The sequence below is a fragment of the Oncorhynchus clarkii genome, chromosome 20, assembly GCF_045791955.1.
Source record: "Oncorhynchus clarkii lewisi isolate Uvic-CL-2024 chromosome 20, UVic_Ocla_1.0, whole genome shotgun sequence".
In the NCBI taxonomy this organism is placed as follows: Eukaryota; Metazoa; Chordata; class Actinopteri; order Salmoniformes; family Salmonidae; genus Oncorhynchus; species Oncorhynchus clarkii.
The window spans coordinates 7,446,606-7,471,822 of record NC_092166.1 but is presented as its reverse complement, the minus strand read 5'-3'; the positions used below and the strand labels follow the sequence as shown (position 1 = coordinate 7,471,822).

The 25,217-nt window shown below is 41.8% G+C and overlaps 1 protein-coding gene across 1 annotated transcript in view; it reads left to right on the top strand.

Moving 5' to 3' along the window:
• LOC139375815 (anion exchange protein 2-like) overlaps nucleotides 1-25,217 on the top strand; it is a 53,146-nt gene that overhangs the window by 3,070 nt on the left and 24,859 nt on the right. The window contains exon 2 of the mRNA XM_071117705.1: nucleotides 15,736-15,907. Coding sequence (XP_070973806.1) covers nucleotides 15,839-15,907 — 69 coding nt within the window. The 5' untranslated portion in view covers nucleotides 15,736-15,838. The remainder of the gene's footprint in view (nucleotides 1-15,735; nucleotides 15,908-25,217) is intronic.

Below are 25,217 nucleotides of genomic sequence, written 5' to 3'. Positions count from 1 at the left end.
CAGTCTCTCGGTCCCAGCTTTGATGCACCTGTACTGACCTCGCCTTCTGGATGATAGCGGGGTGAACAGGCAGTGGCTCGGGTGGTTGATGTCCTTGATGATCTTTATGGCCTTCCTGTGACATCGGGTGGTGTAGGTGTCCTGGAGGGCAGGTAGTTTGCCCCCGGTGATGCGTTGTGCAGACCTCACTACCCTCTGGAGAGCCTTACGGTTGAGGGCGGTGCAGTTGCCATACCAGGCGGTGATACAGCCCGCCAGGATGCTCTCGATTGTGCATCTGTAGAAGTTTGTGAGTGCTTTTGGTGACAAGCCGAATTTCTTCAGCCTCCTGAGGTTGAAGAGGCGCTGCTGCGCCTTCTTCACGATGCTGTCTGTGTGAGTGGACCAATTCAGTTTGTCTGTGATGTGTATGCCGAGGAACTTAAAACTTGCTACCCTCTCCACTACTGTTCCATCGATGTGGATAGGGGGGTGTTCCCTCTGCTGTTTCCTGAAGTCCACAATCATCTCCTTAGTTTTGTTGACGTTGAGTGTGAGGTTGTTTTCCTGACACCACACTCCGAGGGCCCTCACCTCCTCCCTGTAGGCCGTCTCATCGTTGTTGGTAATCAAGCCTACCACTGTTGTGTCGTCCGCAAACTTGATGATTGAGTTGGAGGCGTGCGTGGCCACGCAGTCGTGGGTGAACAGGGAGTACAGGAGAGGGCTCAGAACGCAACCTTGTGGGGCCCCAGTGTTGAGGATCAGCGGGGAACAACATTCTCACATAGGTGTTCCTTTTGTCCATGTGTGAAAGGGCAGTGTGCAGTGCAATAGAGATTGCATCATCTGTGGATCTGTTTGGGCGGTAGGCAAATTGGAGTGGGTTAAGGGTTTCTGGGATAATGATGTTGATGTGAGCCATGACCAGCCTTTCAAAGCACTTCATGGCTACAGACGTGAGTGCTACGGGTCGGTCGTCATTCAGGCAAGTTACCTTGGTGTTCTTGGGCACAGGGACAATGGTGGTCTGCTAGAAACATGTTGGTATTAGACTCAGACATGGAGAAGTTAAAAATGTTAGTGAAGACACTTGCCAGTTGGTCAGCGCATGCTCGGAGTTCATGTCCTGGTAAGCCGTCTCACCCTGCGGCCTTGTGAATGTTGACCTGTTTAAAGGTCTTACTCACATTGGCTACGGAGAGCGTGATCGGACAGTCGTCCGGAACAGCTGATGCTCTCATGCATGTTTCAGTGTTACTTGCCTCAAAGTGAGCATAGAAGTAATTCAGCTCATCTGGTATGCTCGTGTCACTTCCCTTTCTAGTCTATAGACATACTAGCGTCTAGCCTCTAATTTTTGAAAATACAAACCTCTTATCTTACAAAGTTAATCCTGCCGTTAATGAATATGCTCAAATTTGAGATGTTTTGTTTGTGTGACCTAGGCCGTATTTTCAGTGTCTTGCAGTAGGAGTGCTGATCTAGGATCAGGTCCCTCCCCCTGTCCATGCAATTAGGATCTAAAGGGCAAAACTGGACCATTATTCCACCTCTGAGACACTTTGAGAGCATCGGCCTAGGTTAAACAAACCCCCAAAAAATGCAATTTTAAATATATTTTATAATGGCAAGATTTATTTTATACATTAAGTACTTATGTAAATAAGGTATTTCATTTCCAAAAAAAACATGTTTTTTGCTTTGTCGTTATGTGGTATTGTGTGTAGATTGATGAGGGGGGAAACAAATGTCATCAATTTTAGAATAAGGTTGTAACATAACAAAACGTAGAAAAAGTTTTAGGGTTCGAATGCACTGTAGCCCTATTGGCGCTGATCAAAAGTAATGTATTCTATAGGGAATAAGGGGCAGTTTGGGATCCAGCCCAAGTAATTATAGAGGGCAAGCTAGGCCAGTCAGCTAGCTCTGATCAACTTTGAACAAACCCGGCAATGTCAATTGCTCAAGATGGTGGGAATAAAATGTTCTGCTGACCTTATGAGGTCATGACCTTATTTCCAAAATGCCCTAGTGGTTGCCAACACTATTGAACTCTATTTTGACTGGATGATGATGGGCAATGGTGTAGACCAGAGAAACACTTTGTACGAACGAGAACGAAATGAATGGAGCGAATAGACTTTCTAAGAGTGGTTCTCATCTGAAACCATCAAAGCAGTTACGCTTTCCAATCCATTGCGCCCATATTTAGGCCATTCTACATTCGCATCAGAGTGCCTGAATATTAGATGTGGTTTGCTGCTGAGTCACTGTCCTCTGTTACCTTGAGTCATACCGGTAAAGGAGAGGAGCTGGGGAGAAGAGCACAAAAATATATCATTCTGCAGGTTGCTATTTTCACTTCTCTTTTGTAGGCAGGTGTCATACATACTGAAATATATATGGTAATATATATGCTATTTAGTTGAATATAAGCCTACTCAGGTGTCATACATACTGAAATATATATGGTAATATACATGTTATTTAGTTGAATATAAGCCTACTCAGGTGTCAAACATACTGAAATATATATGGTAATATACATGTTATTTAGTTGAATATAAGCCTACTCAGGTGTCAAACATACTGAAATATATATGGTAATATATATGCTATTTAGTTGAATATAAGCCTACTCAGGTGTCATACATACTGAAATATATATGGTAATATATATGCTATTTAGTTGAATATAAGCCTACTCAGGTGTCAAACATACTGAAATATATATGGTAATATACATGTATATGCTATTTAGTTGAATATAAGCCTACTCAGGTGTCAAACATACTGAAATATATATATGCTATTTAGTTGAACATAAGCCTACTCAGGTGTCAAACATACTGAAATATATATATGCTATTTAGTTGAATATAAGCCTACTCAGGTGTCAAACATACTGAAATATATATATGCTATTTAGCTTAATATAAGCCTACTCAGGTGTCAAACATACTGAAATATATATATGCTATTTAGTTGAATATAAGCCTACTCAGGTGTCAAACATACTGAAATATATATATGCTATTTAGTTGAATATAAGCCTACTCAGGTGTCAATCATACTGAAATATATATATGCTATTTAGATGAATAAAAAACTACTCAGGTGTCAAACATACTGAAATATATATATATATATATATATATATATATATATATATATGCTATTTAGTTGAATATAAGCCTATTTAGGTGTCATACATACTAAAACATTTTGTTATGTTACAGCATTATTCTAAAATGTATGAAATACTTTTTTTGCTCATCAATCTACACACAATACTCCATAATGACATCATAATTACAAAGTGAAAACAGAAATACCTTATTTACATTAGTATTCAGACCCTTTGCTATGAGACTCAAAAATAAGCTCAGGTGCATCCTGTTTCCATTGATCATCCTTGAGATGTTTCTACAACTTGATTGGAGTCCACCTGTGGTAAATTCGATTGTTTGGACATGATTTGAAAAGGCACTCACCTGTCTATATAAGGTCCCACAGTTGACAGTGCATGTCAGAGCAACAACCAAGCCATGAGGTCGAAGGAATTGTCTGTAGAGCTCAGAAACAGGATTGTGTCGAGATCTGGGGAAGGGTACCAAAACATTTCTGCAGCATTGAAGTTCCCCAAGAACACAATGGCCTCCATCATTCTGAAATGGAAGAAGTTTGGAACCACCAAGACTCTTCCTTGAGCTGGCCGTCCAGCCAAACTGAGCAGTCGGGGGAGAAGGGGCTTGGTCAGGAAGGTGTGGAGATGGAGATGGGAGAACCTTCCAAAAGGACAACCATCCCTGCAGCACTCCACCAATCAGGCTTTTATGGTAGAGTGGCCAGACGGAAGCCATTCCTCAGTAGAAGGCACATGACAGCCCACTTGGAGTTTGCCAAAAGGCACCTAAAGGACTCAGACAATGAGAAATAAGATTCTCTGGTCTTATGAAACCAAGATTGAACTCTTTGGCCTGAATGCCAAGCGTCACGTCTGGAGGAAACCTGGCACCATCCCTACCGTGAAGCATGGGGGTGGCAGCATCATACTGTGGGGATGTTTTTCAGCGGCAGGGATTGGAAGATCAAGGGAAAGATGAACGGATAACCTCAATGAAAACTTGTAGCAGAGTGCTCAAGACCTCAGAATGGGGTGAAGTTTCACCTTCCAACAGGACAACAACACTAAGCACACAACCAAGACAACGCTGGAGTGGATTCGGGACAAGTCTCTGAATGTCCTTGAGTGGCCCAGCCAGAGCCCGGACTTGAACCCGATCTAACATCTCTGGAGAGACCTGAAAACAGCTGTGCAGCGTCACTCCCCATCCAACCTGACAGAGTTTGAGAGGATCTGCAGAGAAGAATGGGAGAAACTCCCCAAATACACTTGTGCCAAGCTTGTAGCGTCATACCCAAAAAGACTCTTGAGGCTGTAATCACTGCCAAAGGTGCTTCAATAAAGTACTGAGTAAAGTCTCTGAATACTTATGTAAATGTGATATTTCATTTTTTTGTGGATTTGTCTAATTGTTTTTCTTTTTAATGCGTTTGAGCCAATCAGTTGTGTTTTGACAAGGTAGGTCCCCTCTATTTGGTAAAAGACCAAGTCCATATTATAGCAAGGACAGCTCAAATAAGCAAAGAGAAATTACAGTCCATCAGTACCTTTAGACATGAAGGTCAGTCAATATGGAAAATTGCAGGAACTTTGCAAGTTTCTTCAAGTGCAGTTCATACCCAGAGTTCCCTCTGCTGCAGAGGATACGTTCATTAGAGTTACAAGCCTCAGAAATTGCAGCCCAAATAAATGCTTCACAGAGTTCAAGTAACAGACACATCTCAACATCAACTGCTCAGAGGAGACTGCATGAATCAAGCCTTCATGGTCAAATTGCTGAAAGGAAACCACTACTAAAGGACACCAATTAGAAGAAGATACTTTTTTTGGGCAGGAGCAATGAAACAGGAGCAATGGACATTAGACCGGTGGAAATCTGTCCTTTGGTCTGATGAGTCCAAATGTGAGATTTTTGGTTCCAACCACCGTGTCTTTGTGAGATGCAGAGTAGGTGAACAGATTATCTCCACATGTGTGGTTCCCACCGTGAAGCATGGAGGAGGAGGTGTGATGTGTGCTTTGCTGGTGACACGGTCAGTGATTTATTTAGAATTCAAAGCACACTTAACCAGCATGGCTGCCACAGCATTCTGCAGCGATACGCCATTTAATCTGGTTTGCGCTTAGTGGGACTATCATTTATTTTTCAACAGGACGATGACCCAACAGACCTTCAGACTGTGTAAGGGCTACAGTGGGGCAAAAAAGTATTTAGTCAGCCACCAATTGTGCAAGTTCTCCCACTTAAAAAGATGAGAGAGGCCTGTAATTTTCATCATAGGTACACTTCAACTATGACAGACAAAATGAGAAAAAGAAATCCAGAAAATCACATTGTAGGATTTTTAATGAATTTATTTGCAAATTATGGTGTAGACCTGCAGCGTTAAGGAAAAGCAGCCAACAAGTGCTCAGCGTATGTGGGAACTCCTTCAAGACTGTTGGAAGAGCATTCCAGGTGAAGCTGGTTGAGAGAATGCCAAGAGTGTGCAAAGCTGTCATCAAGGCAAAGGGTGGCTATTTGAAGAATCTCAAATATAAAATATATTTTGATGTGTTTAACACTTTTTTGGTTACTACATGATTCCATATGTGTTATTTCATACGTTTGATGTCTTCACTATTATTCTACAATGTAGAAAACTGAGTACAAATAAAGAAAAACTCTTGAATGAGTAGGTGTGTTAACCATTAGGGGAGCAAAACGCACTGCCACCTGCCTTCCATCAAGGATCGGGCCAAGAAGCATGCAGGAAAGATCATCCCCGACCCATCCCCCCTGGACACCCCCCTCTTCCAAAGACTCTCATCTGGCAGGTGGTTTAGGTCAATCATGACTAAAACCAACTACCACCTGAACAGCTTCTTCCCACGCGCCTCACCAGTCGGCCACCTGGTCCATGATGGTCTTCTCATTTGCACTATCATCCTAGAACTGTACATTGCTCTTTGCACTCTATGCACATTCTTGTACGCACCTACCAATTTGCACTCTACCACGGACTCTTACATATATATTTACCCCATTACACATCATTCTTAAAAAATGTCTTGTTTATAGACATTGCACACGCCAAATGTATAGCTTAGTCTGTCGTTTTTAGTGTTTTTCAGTTATTGTGTATATTCTGTATATTGTGACCATTTCACCAGGCCAAATTCCTGGTACATGTAAATGTAAGGTGATTCTTAACTTTAAGGAAGAAGTAAAAAACAGCACACTGGTTTACAACCTGGACTCAGGGGTAGACGTAACATAGTAAATGTAAGGTGATTCTTAACTTTAAGGAAAAAGTAAAAAACAGCACACTGGTTTACAACCTGGACTCAGGGGTAGACGTAACATAGTAAATGTAAGGTGATTCTTAACTGTAAGGAAGAAGTAAAAAACAGCACACTGGTTTACAACCTGGACTCAGGGGTAGACGTAACATAGTAAATGTAAATCTGTCTCCCTCCATTTATGTTAAGTTTTGTATGGTATGTATTAATTTGTGCATTTCTATCATCTATTTCGTATGTTAAGAATTACAAGTTCTACAGCTGTACCATAGAGAGCATCCTGACCGGTTGCATCACCGACTGGTATAGAAACTGCTCGGCATCTGACTGTAAGACGTACGGCCCAGTATATCACTGGGGGCCAAATTTCCTGCCATCCAGGACCTATACACTAGGCGGTGTCAGAGGAAGGCCCCAAAAATGGTCAAAGACTCCAATCTCCCGAGTGGCACAGTGGTCTAAGACACCACTGGCCCAGCGCTGTACGGGTTAGGATTTGGCCGGGGTAGGCCGTCATTGTAAATAAGAATTTGTTCTTAACTGACTTGCCTACTTAAATAAAGGTTAAATTAAAAAAACAAAGTCATAGGCTGTTCTCTCTGCTACTGCATGGCAAGCAGTACCGGAGTGTCAAGTCTAGGTCCAAAAGGCTCCTTAACAGCTTCTAACCCCAAGACATAAGACTGCTGAACAGTTAATCAAATGGCCACCCAGACTATTTTCACTTTACCCCTACCTACATGTACAAATTCCCTCGACTAACCTGTACCCCCGCACATTGACTCGGTACTGGTACCCCCTGTATATAGCCTCCACATTGACTCAGTACAGGTACCCCCTGTATATAGCCTCGTTATTGTTATTTTATTCTGTTACTTTTTATTTTACTTTTTTACTTTAGTCATTTTGTAAATATTTTCAGAACTCTATTTCTTGAACTGAATTGTTGTTTTAAGGGCTTGTAAGTAAGCATTTCACAGTAATGTCTACACTTGTTGTATTCGGTACATGTGACAAATACAATTTTATTTGAATTGCAATTTGTACAATATGTTACGAATTTGCAATAAGTATGATATGTTAAAAACATTTTTTTTTGTGGCTACCGTTAGCTAGGTGGCTAACACTTACATTACCTAGGCTAAGGGTTAGGGTTAAGGTTAGGATTTAGGTTAAAGGGTTAAGGTTAGGGGATGGGTTAGCTAACATGCTAAGTAGTTGCAAAGTAGCTAAAAAAGTAGTAAGTAGTTGCAAAGTTGCAAAAGTTGTTCATGATGATATTTGAACACGCAACCTTTGGGTTGCTAGATGTTCGCATTTTACCCCAACTAATCCACCCAAACAACCCCCCTCCTTTCATTTTTACGTTAAGTAACCTTCTGTCTTATGTAACCATACCAAACGTAACATATCATTCAAATTTGCGAGTCCAGAATGTATATTTTCTAGTCTATGAGACCAGGCTGGCCATCTTACCCTCATGCCCTAAAATCTAAAGTAGAGTCCCTCCTGGCCTATCAAATATCTTCAGAGTACAAGTCACTTTCCAACAACCTTATGTTCTGTGAATGGCTACAGTGCCAAAGCTTTGATCAAGTCTGACCAAACACGTGTCGCTAAGGTCTTCTATCCTCTATGCTCACTGGTGTTGCATAAACAATCATGCTAATCTTTTCACACACACATTCTTAACCCCATAAATCCCTGGCAGGTTGCCTAACATGGACCGTGTAGCGCTTTGCTTCAGTAACCCGGCCCACCGCTTACAAATCCACCATGGATTGACCTTAACATTCCACCGACCCACATCAACAACAAAGGCAAGAGTAGGTACAGCGTGGTAATCTCCTTCATCCTTTTTGCCATTCTCATTGTTTAAATGCTGGCTGGCGAATCTGGAGCTTTTTTTCCCACTAAGCGCTTTTATTATTGATTTAATATGATTATTATCTGATTTATCCTTGATCCAGAAATGCTGTCCGGGGGCTTCGTATGGAGGGTGTGGCATAATTACAGAGCCTCCAGTGGCTTGCAGAGGCCAAATTGATCTCTGTACGGCGATGTTCCGTATTGCTCCGCATTGACATGATTGGTTGACGGTCGGTGAGGGCGGGAGGTTCCTGTATAAACACAATCTCACTTCCTTGACAACTTCCTTCACAACAGCCCTGCTCTGCTCCGCGAAGCGCAAGAAGTATGAAAGTCCTGACTTCTACAGAGGCCCTATCACAGTATATGCTGTACGGCCCATTGCAGAAGTCAGATTGACCATGCAGTCTTTTAGCTCTTTGCATCTATGAGGGAGGAGGTGATGCCAGGGGTTGAGGGTCCTCGCCAGAAATAACCATGGTCCCTTTGTGTAGACTACTGATACCTCATTTATCAACCTTGCAAACATTTCTCACTAAATTCTGGTGTATGTGGAGTTTCTAGGAACATCCTGCGTTACAAATGATTGGGATTTATCACTTTTGCACGCAACATATATGCATGTTTTCATTGATAAATCAGAAACACAGGCTGCTGTATTTGTGCGCCCATGAACAAGTTTTACAACCCCATCTTGAAAACTCACTCTATGCACCTTTTATGGTAACAAAAAACGCCCTCATTTGCTGTACGATTTGTAGATGTTGGAACTGGGCCATGATAGTTCCTAAAAGAGAAGCGCAATGGCAAGTTTGATCACATTTCTGTAGAAGTGTGGGCAGAATGTGCAAATTTTTTTGCAGTGACTTTTTCATTCTTAAAATGCATGCCGCCTATAGCAAGTGCCAAACACTGGCCGCACATTCTGCAACATTGATTGATTGTCTAGTTGAGACATTTAAAAGTAAATGCTTCAGCCATCACTTTTATGCAGAAGATGAATTGTTGTTCAGTATTTTGTTATCAATACATAGTGTTTTATATCTTCTGCCTCGGTGGCTCTGAGATTTAATAGGCTAAGATGTTGTGCTCCTACTGCACAGCATTACTGTAGCCTACCCATACTGTCAAATATTTTAAATAGGCTACTGGTCTATTTACTTTTGAGCATGCTTGGCTATTGAGGGATGGATAAATGGTAGCATAATATTTCTCCTGCAATATATTAGTTAGGCCTACAGTGCCTTGCAAAAGTATTCGGCCCACTTGAACTTTGCGACCTTTTGCCACATTTCAAACATAAAGATATAAAACTGTATTTTTTTGTGAATAATCAACAACAAGTGGGACACAATCATGAAGTGCAACGACATTTATTGGATATTTCAAACTTTTTTAACAAATCAAAAACTGAAAAATTGGGCGTGCAAAATTATTCAGCCCCTTTACTTTCAGTGCAGCAAACTCTCTCCAGAAGTTCAGTGAGGATCTCTGAATGATCCAATGTTGACCTAAATGACTAATGATGATAAATACAATCCACCTGTGTGTAATCAAGTCTCCATATAAATGCACCTGCACTGTGATAGTCTCAGAGGTCCGTTAAAAGCGCAGAGAGCATCATGAAGAACAAGGAACACACCAGGCAGGTCCGAGATACTGTTGTGAAGAAGTTTAAAGCCGGATTTGGATCCAAAAAGATTTCCCAAGCTTTAAACATCCCAAGGAGCACTGTGCAAGCGATAATATTGAAATGGAAGGAGTATCAGACCACTGCAAATCTACCAAGACCTGGCCGTCCCTCTAAACTTTCAGCTCATACAGGGAGAAGACTGATCAGAGATGCAGCCAAGAGGCCCATGATCACTCTGGATGAACTGCAGAGATCTACAGCTGAGGTGGGAGACTCTGTCCATAGGACAACAATCAGTCGCATATTGCACAAATCTGGCCTTTATGAAAGAGTGGCAAGAAGAAAGCCATTTCTTAAAGATATCCATAAAAAGTGTCGTTTAAAGTTTGCCACAAGCCACCTGGGAGACACACCAAACATGTGGAAGAAGGTGCTCTGGTCAGATGAAACCAAAATTGAACTTTTTGGCAACAATGCAAAACGTTATGTTTGGCGTAAAAGCAACACAGCTCATCACCCTGAACACACCATCACCACTGTCAAACATGGTGGTGGCAGCATCATGGTTTGGGCCTGCTTTTCTTCAGCGGGGACAGGGAAGATGGTTAAAATTGATGGGAAGATGGATGGAGCCAAATACAGGACCATTCTGGAAGAAAACCTGATGGAGTCTGCAAAAGACCTGAGACTGGGACGGAGATTTGTCTTCCAACAAGACAATGATCCAAAACATAAAGCAAAATCTACAATGGAATGGTTCAAAAATAAACATATCCAGGTGTTAGAATGGCCAAGTCAAAGTCCAGACCTGAATCCAAACGAGAATCTGTGGAAAGAACTGAAAACTGCTGTTCACAAATGCTCTCCATCCAACCTCACTGAGCTCGAGCTGTTTTGCAAGGAGGAATGGGAAAAAATTTCAGTCTCTCGATGTGCAAAACTGATAGAGACATACCCCAAGCGACTTACAGCTGTAATCGCAGGAAAAGGTGGCGCTACAAAGTATTAACTTAAGGGGGCTGAATAATTTTGCACGCCCAATTTTTCAGTTTTTGATTTGTTAAAAAAGTTTGAAATATCCAATAAATGTCGTTCCACTTCATGATTGTGTCCCACTTGTTGTTGATTCTTCACAAAAAAATACAGTTTTATATCTTTATGTTTGAAGCCTGAAATGTGGCAAAAGGTCGCAAAGTTCAAGGGGGCCGAATACTTTCGCAAGGCACTGTATATAATAAAAGTAAAATAAACATATTAGGCTCCATGCTTCTCTGCGATCTCCTTACTAAATGCAAATCCATTTCTGTTATCATTAGGCCCACAGTTTATTAAATATTTGTATTAATCTACCATTATTATAATTCCTGTGCATCAAACCACCTCCATTTCCCCTAAGGGAACAATACAATTGATTGATCACCAGAAGTACGCATGGTCTGAGGTATACTTGGAGATGGACACACTTTCCTGGGAAAACTGGGGCATGCTGGGTTTAGAGTCTTTTTTGTGTGCACACACCTTTTGATAAATGAGGCCCCTGGCTCTCTGGGTCCTTTAAAACGTCAAAAATAGGTAGTCAGAGATGTCAACACTTTCACTTAACAGAGATGTCAACACTTTCACTTAACAGAGATGTCAACACTTTCACTTAACAGAGATGTCAACACTTTCACTTAACAGAGATGTCAACACTTTCACTTAACAGAGATGTCAACACTTTCACTTAACAGAGATGTCAACACTTTCACTTAACAGAGATGTCAACACTTTCACTTAACAGAGATGTCAACACTTTCACTTAACAGAGATGTCAACACTTTCACTTAACAGAGATGTCAACACTTTCACTTAACGCTGACATGTGCAGTATGATACGATACAATGCGCTGTAAAACGTGTTATAAGAATATCAATTTTTTTTACGGAGAATTCTTAGCGATGCCTCAGCGATACCCTCATTATAACTGAATTTCAGTGTGTTCAAAAGAGGTAAACCCCTTCAGTGTTCTTTATGAAACAGAATCAGTGTGCCAGGAGCAGTGTCGATTTGGTATCAGGGAGGGATGGGTCATGATTTAGTCCTCAGATGGTTCCCAGTATCGATTTGATATCAGGGAGGGATGGGTCATGATTTAGTCCTCAGATGGCTCTCTTCCACTTTAATGGAATGAAGGTTGAACTGAAAGGGATGGTAACGTAATCAGAGACAGACTGACACACACACACACACACACTGCTTCTGTATGTAGGAGTAATATTGAGACTTTTGTCGTCCCCTTATTGCTCTCTTATGTGTGTGTGTGCGTGCGTGTGTGTGACTCTGCCTGCTTCTGTGTCCTAGTCTTTGAGGGCTTTCAGAGTCACCTGCTTCACCATACGACGGATAGTTAAAGATGAAAGTCGTACCAGAAAGCAGATGCAAACACTCTGTAGTGGGTGACGACAACATCTCCACATGAATTATGCTGTGTAATGAACCCCCCCCCCCCCCCCCCCCGTGACATCACATGATTCAGCACTTATCTGTACTGTGGATCCACCACCCCTACTCCAATATAATAATGTATGATTATCACATGTTATACATACATAATATATAAGTGTCATATCATTCCCAACCAGGAAGTGTCAGAGGATACCTTTAATTAATGAACATCCTCCATCCCGTTTCTCCTCCCTAGTTTACGGATGTACTATTTCCGAAGGCAGTAACCTTGCTGACACTCCTATGCTCCAGTGGTGAGACGGAGTATATACACTTATCTCTTATCACTTGAAGGAAGAGAGGGGTACATCTCAATAGTCTGAGGTGATGCCCTCTCGGTTCAGTAGATGTAACAGGTCAGGGATGAGGGAGGATGAGGAGAGGAATCACCCTGTAGACTATTGAGATACATCCATGGGAATCAGGAGGATATGGGTCCCATTTGGATTATACAAAAGCGAGAGAAACTTTAAACGAGACCAACATAATGTCAATACCTGAATTTGCATAGCATCACAATAATGGCGTGGAAAATGCTGAATGTGTCAATTTACTTACTGAAATTATTTGGGTTACACACTAGGGGGATTTCCAAGTGGACTCTGCCTACACGATATGGCAACCCCCACTATCTGACCACGGCCAGAACACAATCTGGCAACCCTGACCCTCAAGTGCTGCATTGGGATGTTCCTGCGTGTCTGAACATCATTGAAGGGAAATTTGTCAAGATATTGTCCTGTTATCTAAATACCAGGTACCAATCTGGCAACCCTGACCCTCAAGTGCTGCGTTGGGGATGTTCCTGCGTGTCTGAACATCATTGAAGGGAAATTTGTCAAGATATTGTCCTGTTATCTAAATACCAGGTACCAATCTGGCAACCCTGACCCTTAGTCGCTGCTTCTAAAAAGCATACGCAGTCTCATGATAACTGCTATATGTTATTCTCTGTTGAGGAAAAACTCTCCACTAACAGAGAAGCTCTACACTGTTTTAAGTGTTTATGAATGTTATCTCACTTCTATCGAATATGCGAAGCAGTGAGTGAACCGGGTCAGTGGTATTGGGCTTGGCACTCGCACCATTGTTTGGCGGTAATTGGACACGGGTCAGCTTCGCACCACTGTACTGTTAACCCACTGAGCTAAGGCCTAGGCTTTCGCTCGGGGAGCTAATGTAAGTCTTCAGATCTCAGGCAAAGAGATCACGTTAACCAGGTGGCCACTACCGTAATAGACCATGGTAACACCAGCTAAGTGTTACAAGATGCTGCCTGTCCAGCTGAATGGATTTTCTCCCTCTGGAAAATACAGCCATTGGATGTTGTGGTCTTGCCAAGGTGGATACATCCTAATCTCGTCTAACCCATTCAGAACACGGCAATGCTTAGCAGTGTTTTCATGATGAAGCTATCACACAGGTTTTCATGATGAAGCTATCACACAGGTTTTCATGATGAAGCTATCACACAGGTTTTCATGATGAAGCTATCACACAGGTTTTCATGATGAAGCTATCACACAAGTTATCATGATGAAGCTATCACACAGGTTTTCATGATGAAGCTATCACACAGGTTATCATGATGAAGCTATCAGGTTTTCATGATGAAGCTATCACACAGGTTTTCATGATGAAGCTATCACACAGGTTTTCATGATGAAGCTATCACACAGGTTTTCATTATGAAGCTATCACACAGGTTATCATGATGAAGCTATCACACAGGTTTTCATGATGAAGCTATCACACAGGTTATCATGATGAAGCTATCACACAGGTTTTCATGATGAAGCTATCACACAGGTTTTCATGATGAAGCTATCACACAAGTTATCATGATGAAGCTATCACACAGGTTTTCATGATGAAGCTATCACACAGGTTTTCATTATGAAGCTATCACACAGGTTATCATGATGAAGCTATCACACAGGTTTTCATGATGAAGCTATCACACGTTTTCATTAAAAAACACGCTCCCATAAACTCAGTGCTAGAGAGATGTATTGCTGTTGTTATTTGCCGCTGTGTTGGCCCCAATTAGAATCACAATACTGTGATTGGCTCAGCGGTCTTAGGCACTGCATCTCAGCTGTACAGGCATCACTACAGACCCTGGTTCGATCTCGGGCTGTATTACAACCGGCCGTGATCGGGAGTCCCATAGTGCGGCGCACAATTGGCACAGCGTTGTCCGGGTTAGGGGAGGGTTTGGCCTGGGGTAGGCCGTCATTGTAAAATAAGAATTTGATCTTAATTGACATGTTAAATAAAAGTTTAAAAATGATATCTTGTTGTTCACTCATGAGGGGTTGTCTGTAACAATGTGCGCTGAGAGTCGGGAAGCAAGTTCAGGGAGTGAGTATTTTTATAAGTAAACACAACATAATACAAAATAAGAAACACGAACAACTTACAGACATGACACAGAAACAGAAACAATAACGCCTGGGGAAGGAACCAACGGGAGTGACATATATAGGGAAGGAACCAACGGGAGTGACATATATAGGGAAGGAACCAACGGGAGTGACATATATAGGGAAGGAACCAACGGGAGTGACATATATAGGGAAGGAACCAACGGGAGTGACATATATAGGGAAGGAACAACGGGAGTGACATATATAGGGAAGGAACCAATGGGAGTGACATATATAGGGAAGGAACCAACGGGAGTGACATATATAGGGAAGGAACCAAAGGGAGAGACATATATAGGGAAGGAACCAAAGGGAGAGACATAGATAGGGAAGGTAATCAGGGAAGTGATGGAGTCCAGGTGTGCGTAACGATGGTGACAGGTGTGCGTGTAACGATGGTGACAGGTGTGCGTAACGATGGTGACAGGTGTGCGCGTAACGATGGTGACAGGTGTGTGCGTAACGATGGTGACAGGTGTGCGTGTAACGATGGTGACAGGTGTGCTCCATAACGAGCAGCCTGGTGACCTAGAGGCCGGAGAGGGAGCACACGTGACATTGTCTCATGGTCGATATGGTAAAGCCTTTAATATGGTTAGGGTCAGGACCCTGTGACCTGTCCAGGAAAAACCCTAACCCTACTTATAACTGTTATATTATTATTTTGTTAGGGCCCTGACCTTTACCCTGGTCTGGTGACGTGACCCTAAGTGTGTAAATGATATTGTGACAATTGATATTGCATATGTCATTATTATGGACTTATAATCACTATGTAGGAAGTACAATGGAGATGTTCATTGATATAATTTAAATCACTACCTAAAATAAAATGTGCATGATTGAAGAAAAAAAAAGTGACCTTATTTACCAATATTAAATTTGATCAAGACGAACAAACACAATTTCTGTCCTTTTTTTGTTGCAGGTTATGCTTCTCAAAAGTCCTCTGTTGAGTCAGAAACAGAGTGAAAAGGGCTAAGGACTGCGTCATAATATACTGCCCTGACCTCGTGACCCCGCACGGAGCCATGAGTAACCCTAAGGATGCCAGCGACACCAATGTTGCCGCCAACACCAGGACAGGGGTCACGTCAGCCGTGAGTTTAAACTTTACATCATTACACATGAGTTATTCCAGGTCAGGGTTTCCCCCAAACTCGGTCCTCGGTGACCCCAAGGGGTTCACGTTTTGGTTTTTGACCCTAGCACTACACAGCTGACTTAAATAATCAACTAATCATCAAGCTTTGATTATTTGAATTAGCTGTATAATGGTAGGTCACAAAACAAAACATTTATTTAACTAGGCAAGTCAGTTAAGAACAAATTCTTATTTTCAATGACAGCCCTAGGAACAGTGGGTTAACTGCCTGTTCAGGGGCAGAATGACAGACCTTGTCAGCTCGGGGATTTGAACTTACAACCTTCTGGTTACTAGTCCAACACTCTAACCACTAGGCTACCCTGCCGCCCCGGTTCTGAGGACCGAGTTTGGGAAACGGTGTTCTATACACACGCTCTAAACACACATTATTTGACATTTATTTATGTCTTTATTTGTTGGTGTTTTACTTATTGGTCAGGTAATGCTTACATTGCACCAGTAGTACCTGCAAAGCCAATTTCATGCTCTATTACAAACGAATCAAAAACTAAAAACCGTTTGTTGAGACAGTGCTGCTGTGTCGTGACCCCAACGAGTAAATGTGGTTGAAATGACATCATTACAACCATTATGACATTTCAATCAATTTTGCTCAGTTTTGCCTGCTGGGGACATGAGCTAAACCCCATTAACTAAGACCCAGTTTTGCCTGCTGGGGACATGAGCTAAACCCCACTAACTAAGACCCAGTTTTGCCTGCTGGGGACATGAGCTAAACCCCACTATCTAAGACCCAGTTTTGCCTGCTGGGGACATGAGCTAAACCCCACTATCTAAGACCCAGTTTTGCCTGCTGGGGACATGAGCTAAACCCCACTATCTAAGACCCAGTTTTGCCTGCTGGGGACATGAGCTAAACCACTAAGACCCATGAAGTGTTTCGGTTTTTTTTCGCACTGTTGGCTAGTTCCTCTCAGACATGGGTGATATGTGGTGGTACGACGCCCACACGCCAGCATTCCTGCCTAGATTTACTTATTAATACCAGCTTTGACTTAACCCCAATGCTCATATCGGGGGTGGGAGGGAGTGCTTGTGGGTGGGCGGTTAAGGTGGTCGTGATGATGCTTGCGTGACTGGGAGTATGTGTGTGTGTGTGTTTGTCTGATGAAGGCAATTTCCTCCCCCTCTTGTCCGTTTTGATCTTTGAGGGCTGGTTGCTCTCGGTCAAACAATAGACGTTAATCTGAACAATTGCAGCCCAAAGAAACACCTTTCATTACTATGGCAACCTGACGGACCATACGCACCTGTCAATCACTGCTGGGGTTGGTGGGGCATTACCACTCACTGGCCTTTAGCAAGCTTTTGTTAACCACATTCTTCTCCCCAATTTCATGATTACGATCTTCTCTCATCGCTGCAACTCCCCAACGGGCTCGGGAGAGGCGAAGGTTGAGTCATGCGTCCTCCGAAACATGACCCTGCCAAACCGCGCTCCTTAACACCCGCTCGCTTAACCCAGAAGCCAGCTGTACCACTGTGTCGGAGGAAACACTGTTCAACTGACAACCGAAAGTCAGCCTGCAGGCGCCTGGCCTGCCACGAGGAGTCGCTAGAGCGCGATGAGCCAAGTAAATCCCTCCCGGCCAAACGCTGGGCCAATTGTGCGCCGCCCTATGGGACTCCCGGTCACGGCCGGTAATGACAGAGGCTGTAGTGGCGCCGCAACACTGCAATGCAGCGCCTTGGACCGCTGCGCCACTCAGGAGGCCAGAATTGAACTTTCAAAGGCTGTGTGGAATACACTGAGTATATCAAACTTTAGGAACACCTTCCTGATATTGAGTTGCACCCCCTTTTTGCCCTCAGAACAGCCTGAATTCTTCGGGGCATGGACTCCACAAGGTGTCGAAAGCGTTCCACAGGGATGCTGGCCTATTTTTACTCCAATGCTTCCCACAGTTGTGTCAAGTTGGCTGGATGTCCTTTGAGTGGTGGACCATTCATGATACACACGGGAAACTGTTGAGCGTGAAAAACCCAGCAGCGTTGCAGTTCTTTAAAAAAAATACAAATATTTACCCCTTTTTCATGGTATCTAATTGCTAGTTACAGTCTTGTTGCATTGCTGCAACTCCCGTACGGACTCGGGAGAGGTGAAGGTCGAGAGCCATGCGTCCTCCGAAACACAACCCAACAAAGCCACACTGCTTCTTGAGACATTGCCTACGTAACCCAGAAGTCAGCCGCACCAGTGTGTCGGAGGAAACACCGTACACCTGGCGACCGTGTCAGCATGCACTGCGCCTAGCCCGCCACAGGAGTCGCTAGTACGCAGTGGGACAAGGACATCCCTGCCAGCCAATACCTCCTCTAACCCGGACGACACTGGACCAATTGTGCGCCGCGAAACCATGAGTTTCCCGGTTGCAGCCGGCTGCGACACCCAAAATGGACGCGACACCCAAAATCCCTAGTGGCACAGCTAGCACTGCGACGCAGTGCATTAGACCACTGCGCCACTCAGGAGGCCCAGCGTTGCAGTGCTTGACAGACCGGTGTGCCTGTCACCTACTATCATACCCCATTCAAAGGAACTTAAATATTTTGTCTTGCCCATTCACCCTCTGAATGGCACACATACTTAATCCATGTCTCAATTGTTGAAAGGCTTTAAAAAATCCTTATTTAACCCGTCTCCTTCCCTTCCTCTACCCTGATTGACGTGGATTTAACAAGTGACATCAATATGGGATCATATCGTTCACCTGGATTCACCTGGTCAGTCTCTGTCATACTCTGTATATTGACTCATGTATTCATTAAGTCAAGTCACAATGTCATCCTACCAACAGTAGCCTCTATGCATACTGATTCTATAGCCAGCAGAGTACCGCACAGAGTATCTCATTAACTTAAACAAAAAAATGTTTTAATGTGTATGTCAGTGTGAATTATTTTTTATTGTGTGTAAAATTACAAAATAATTAAAAGCTAGAGCTTTTCCAGAGCTCTGGTAATTTCACCAATGTTGTCGTTCACTCACTGTCCGTGAGTCTGCTTCTTCAAGGAGTTACACATTAGCCACGCTTAATTTCAGTGTTGGTACTTGACTGGGAATGACAGTATTACCATAAATCTATTTTGCTTTATGTTCCTTGTGAGGTGTGTGTTTGATTGAGAGTCACAGTTTGTTTGTTTAGTGTGTGTGTGTGTGTGTGTGTGTGTGTGTGTGTGTGTGTGTGTGTGTGTGTGTGTGTGTGTGTGTGTGTGTGTGTGTGTGTGTGTGTGTGTGTGTGTGTGTGTCTGTGCTCTGCATGCGTAGAACCCCAAGGCGGCCTGGTAATCTGCACAGAGATTATATGCAAGTCCCAAATGCCACCCTATTCCCTATATAGTGCACTACCATTAACTAGAGCCCAATGGGCACTGGACAAAAGTACTGCACTATATAGGGAATAGGGTGCCTTTTGGGACGCCGGCTATGAATCTTATACGGGGGTCATTATGTCACCGGACAAGGTCTACTTCCTGTCTGGACGGACTACTCTTGCCATGTGACCAGAGGCTTTCCAAAAAACTGCCCAAACGTAGCTTTCCCCTGCTATTTTAGATTGCCTTTTTGTTGTAATGCTCGTCATGAGCAGCTAGCGTCCTTTCGCTACGTGACTGTGACAGATAGCTGACGCTATATGGACTTCCTGCTTGAAATCAAGGTGAGTGCCCTGGGAGCTGTTCCAGACAGCTGGATCAATGAGTTACCGGGTAACTGTTCAAAATTACTAATAACTTAATATTTAAAAAAATATATAGACCAAAAAATGTACAAGGTATAATTGAATCGACAACCAATATCCAAATATAGCTTTCTTAATCAACCAGAAAATTAAGATGTATAACCCACAGGACACACACTGGTTGAATCAATGTTGTTTCCACGTCAGTTCAATTAAGTGACGTTGAACCAACGTGGAAAAAACGTTGAATTGACGTCTGAGCCCAGTGGGATGTGGCTGTTTATCAAAGTTAGCTGACTAGCTTAATAATTCTATGGATGTAGCCATCGGGGTGAACAACATTGACAGAGGCATCAATAACAGTGTTCTTTCATTAAATGATTTAACTGAAACAGTTTAATAAGTAATTTCTACAAATGATTGAATGGACTTGGTACACCATCAATACCATGCATATGATATTCAACAAGAAAATCACCTTGAAGAGCTTCATATTTTATATTCAACATAGTTTTGATTTCATGCTATTAAATTATTTCATCACAGCACAATTCTGTATTTGTCCAGACAGGCTGTACTGAGCCAGCAGTGTGATGCCAAATCCCTTTACTTTTTGATACCTGTTTTTACAAAACATTGATTTGCTGTTTCCAGTAAAAAATGTTGTTTCCAACCTTTAAAGCTCATACACAGTGGTATAATCACTAAGGACTGTAGTTTTGTGAGACTCAAGGTCTCCCCCCCCCCCCTACAAATGGATAACTGGATAACATACTGTAACTGGGCAAAACTGAACGTTTGTTTACAGCAACCTTCATGATCTTCACACGTTCACATTCATCTCAATCACGACCCAGCTAATATCACTCAATCACTGTGAACAACACAGTAAAGAGAAAGCATAATAAGCGTATCAGGATAGTTGAACGTGAAGATTACCACAACCCTTCTCAATCAAAAAGGGTTTTAGTACGCATTTATGTGGTTAACATTGTGTTCCAAAAAAGTGATAACCCGGGAATTGAAATAACATCACGGATTGGACCCCACCACCGCAGGGGGAGAAAAAGGCCACGGAAGGTTCAGACGCAGTTACATAACACCACAGCAGACTCTTAACCACCTGGTTTCCCAACGCAGCGGGTCAAACCAAATGTCTCTGCCTTTGGTGGGAAAATGAACAGCAACACAGCCTAGAGTTTCAAATCTTAGTGAGCAAAGTAGCTAGCCTACTAGTTAGAGCATTGGGCCAGTAACATAAAGGTTGCTGGATCGAATGCCTGAACTGACAAGTTCTGTCAAAAAAAAATCTGTCATTCTGTCCCTGATCAAGGCAGTTCACCCACTGTTCCCCCAGTAGACTGTCATTGTAAATAAGAATTTGTTCTTAACGGACTTGCCTAGTTAAAAAAAGGTTAAATAAAAAAAATATGCATGTATTCACTAAGATACGAGTTGGGACAACTGTGGGTTACAATATACAACAAATGATATAGATGCCAGCCAACCAACGAAATCAAACATATCAAGTTATCACGTAACTGTAGTAGCAGTGCCTGCCTTCCATAAAGGATGGACTATCTATAATACAGAGGCAATTCAATAGCAGGTCTCAGGAGGCCATTCCATTTCTGTGCAGGCACTGGTCAGATGATGCTAAATGTAACGCTACACAGCCATTCGAGCTAACGTAGGCTAATGCGATTAGCATGAGGTTGTAAGTAACAAGAAAATCTCCCAGGACATAGACATATCGGATAGTGTCAGAAAGCTTAAATTCTTGTTAATCTAACTGCACTGTCCAATTTACAGTAGCTATTACAGTGAAATAATACCATGCTGTTGTTTGAGGAGATTGCACAATTTTGAACATGAAAAGTTATTCATAAACAAACTAGGCACATTTGAGAAGTCTCGATACACATTTTTTTAACAGAATGCAATGGTACATTGGATCAGTCTAAAACTTTGCACATACACTGCTGCCATCTAGTGGCCAAAATCTGAGCTGAAAATCTGGGCTGAAATAATACATTATTGCCTTTCTCTTGCATTTCAAAGATGATGGTACAAAAAAATACAAAATAACATTTGTTTTTGTTTTGTATTATCTTTTACCAGATCTTTACTTAACTGTAGAAGACTAGTCCATATCAGCTAATATCATATCTACTTAACTGTATAAGACTAGTTCATATCAGCTAATATCATATCTACTTAACTGTAGAGGACTAGTTCATATCAGCTAATATCATATCTACTTAACTGTATAAGACTAGTTTATATCAGCTAATATCATATCTACTTAACTGTAGAGGACTAGTTCATATCAGCTAATATCATATCTACTTAACTGTATAAGACTAGTTCATATCAGCTAATATCATATCTACTTAACTGTATAAGACTAGTTCATATCAGCTAATATCATATCTACTTAACTGTATAAGACTAGTTTATATCAGCTAATATCATATCTACTTAACTGTAGAGGACTAGTTCATATCAGCTAATATCATATCTACTTAACTGTAGAGGACTAGTTCATATCAGCTAATATCATATCTACTTAACTGTATAAGACTAGTTCATATCAGCTAATATCATATCTACTTAACCAACAGTGCAGTTCAAGAAGAATAAAACATTTACCGTGTAGACTAAAATAAAAGTCATAATAAAAACACAATAACAATAACAATAACGAGGCTCTATACAGTGTGCGGGGGTACAGGCTAGTTGAGGTAATCTGTACATGTAGGTGAGGGCGAAGTGACCAATCATAGGTAACAAACAGCGAGTAGCAGCAGTGTATAAACGGGATGTGTTGGCTCCATTAAAAAAATAAAAGTGGTAGTCAACTTACAGACTGTGGCTTTAAATTGAACCCCAAATAGTGTTCAAATGTTTTTCTCATAGATATTGTATGTAAAAAGAAGGTGTAGGTGAGGTGGGTGACTTTCAAGAGTAGAGTACAAATTATCAAGCAAAACAAGAAATTAATCCGTGAGCTCATATTCAACAGATTTAAGAGGTTGTTTAGGCAAGAGCTATAATGGCCTCTATTGGAGTCAGGTGTTACTGATTAAATTAAATGAGACACATTAGTGCGTGTGTGTGTGTGTGTGTGTGTGTGTGTGCGTGCGTGCGTGTGTGTGTGTGTGTGTATATGCACTGTGATGACTGATTTTTAATCATTCTTGAGACACTTTTTCTACGTGTGTGCTGTAGTATATTTGTACGATATTAAGATATTTACCCAAGTAGCACTAGTAATTAGGTCTTGTATGATTTGGATTGTTCACTTTTGTGACCTTTTCATAAAATGTACCTGTAGTATCACTCAGCTGTTTTAAGATTCCCCCTGATGCAAGCAACTGAAATGATATTGCGAATGGAAATGTCAAGCTCTGAGCAGATGAAAAATGTGACTGTCCCTGAGGAGCTGTGTCATGAAACAAGATGGCTGCTTAATAGGGGACCTGAGGTTAATCCTTTGTGACGTGGAAAGGTTTATTGTTGTGAGGATGTGGTCTGTTTATTTATCTTAGGACTCACTGCTCAGAGAGGGCATTGCTGAATCACAGGGAACAACTTTTATTTTCACTCACTGAGTACCTGCCCGAAGGCTGACATACTGTGTGTAGCTATGCTAGCATTAGCTCAATGGTACCATACCTTTGCATTTGCGATTGTGGCTCTGGTTAGCATTAATATTACGATAACCAACCCATGCATTTTGGGTATTTGTTTCTCTCCTATAGATTGTGCTATGAGTTTGAGACTATGTTTGATTAAGTCAAACTCGTATTAGCATAGATTGCGGCCTATTTGATTGAGTTTTTTTTGTTGTCCTGTATTTATTTATTTTTATTTATTTTTAAACCCTTACGAAGGTAAAATGTCTAAACAACACCAACCTAAGTAACAAAAGGTTTCAGGCTTGAGCTCAAACTAAGTGAACCAATGTCCCCTTGACTTTTCCCTTCCTTTTATCTAACCTCGTAGCCTTACCACAAAGAGACAAAACCTCAGAGACACTACTGTTTATGTAGCCATGGGGGTTGCGTTAACCCGAAAGGAGGCCAGCCCTGGGCCTGTATTCATAACGTTCTTCAAAGTAGCTGATCTAGGATCAGGTACCCTCTGTCCATGTAATATTATTTATTATGATCTAACAGGCAAAAACTCCTACTCCTGCGAATATGAACCCTGGCATCGGCGTGGGGCAATATTTCCCCTGCTACCCAGAGATGGGCCTCCTCTGAAAACAAACTCTGTTGGATGGACAGAAAGCACGCGAGCCACCAGTGAATCCTTGTGATAACATCCCCTAAATTCCATCCTTATGGATTACATCCCACAGGCAGCAGGGGGCTGTAGCCTCCACCCTCAGCCCCGTTGTCAGAACATAAGTCAGTTTACTGCTCGTGGGGGTGATCTGGTTCAGTTTCATAGCATTTCAAATTGTTTATTTGAATAGGGACAGATACAATTAAAACATTGACACATTGAATATACAAACAGACGGAGATGCATTGCATCATGACCCTTTAAGCATATGCTAATTTGCAGTGCTGTCTCTAAGATGAGAATGATAGGTTTGTATCTGGTCATCACTGTTTTTTTTAAATGTTTTTTTTATGGAAATACTTAGTCTCATAATGATGCGGTTGACAGTTGGGGTTGACTTGTTAAGATCTTGATATTGTTTACAGGTTGGAAGTACAGTGCTTGGTTACACCCTATGAATTTTATACATATTATTTTAGTAGAGGGCAACATTTAAAAACATATTTTTATTTAACTAGGCAAGTCAGTGGCAGTATTTGTTGTTTTGTTACCACTTTACCTGCATTTTCTTTTTTCTTTCTTTCTTTTTTTTAACTTTGATTTAACTAGGCAAGTCAGTCAAAAGCTTCTTCAGGATTGGTGGGTCCCCTGCGGGATGGTTGAGCTAACGTAGGCTAATGTGATTAGCATGAGTTTGTAAGTAACAAGAACATTTCCCAGGACATAGACATATCTGATATTGGCAGAAACCTTAAATTCTTGTTAATAAATCTTCTTCAGGATTGGTTGGTCCCCGGCGGGACGGTTGAGCTAACGTAGGCCAATGCGATTAGCATAAGTTTGTAAGTAACAAGAACATTTCCCAGGACATAGACATATCTGATATTGGCAGAAAGCTTAAAATCTTGTTAATCTAACTGCACTGTCCAATTTACAGTAGCTATTACAGTGAAATAATACCATGCTATTGTTTGAGGAGAGTACACCGTTTTGAACATAAAAAGTTATTAATAAACATATTAGGCACATTTGGGCAGTCTTGATACAACACTTTGAACAGAAATGCAATGGTTCATTGGATCAGGCTAAAACTTTGCACATAGACGGCTACCATCTAGTGGCCAATATCTAAATTGCACCTGGACTGGAATAATACATTACGGCCTTTCTCTTGCATTTCAAAGATGATTTTACAAAAAAATACAAAAAAGGTTGTTTTTTTCTATCTATTATCTTTTACCAGATCTAATGTGTTATATTCTCCTACAT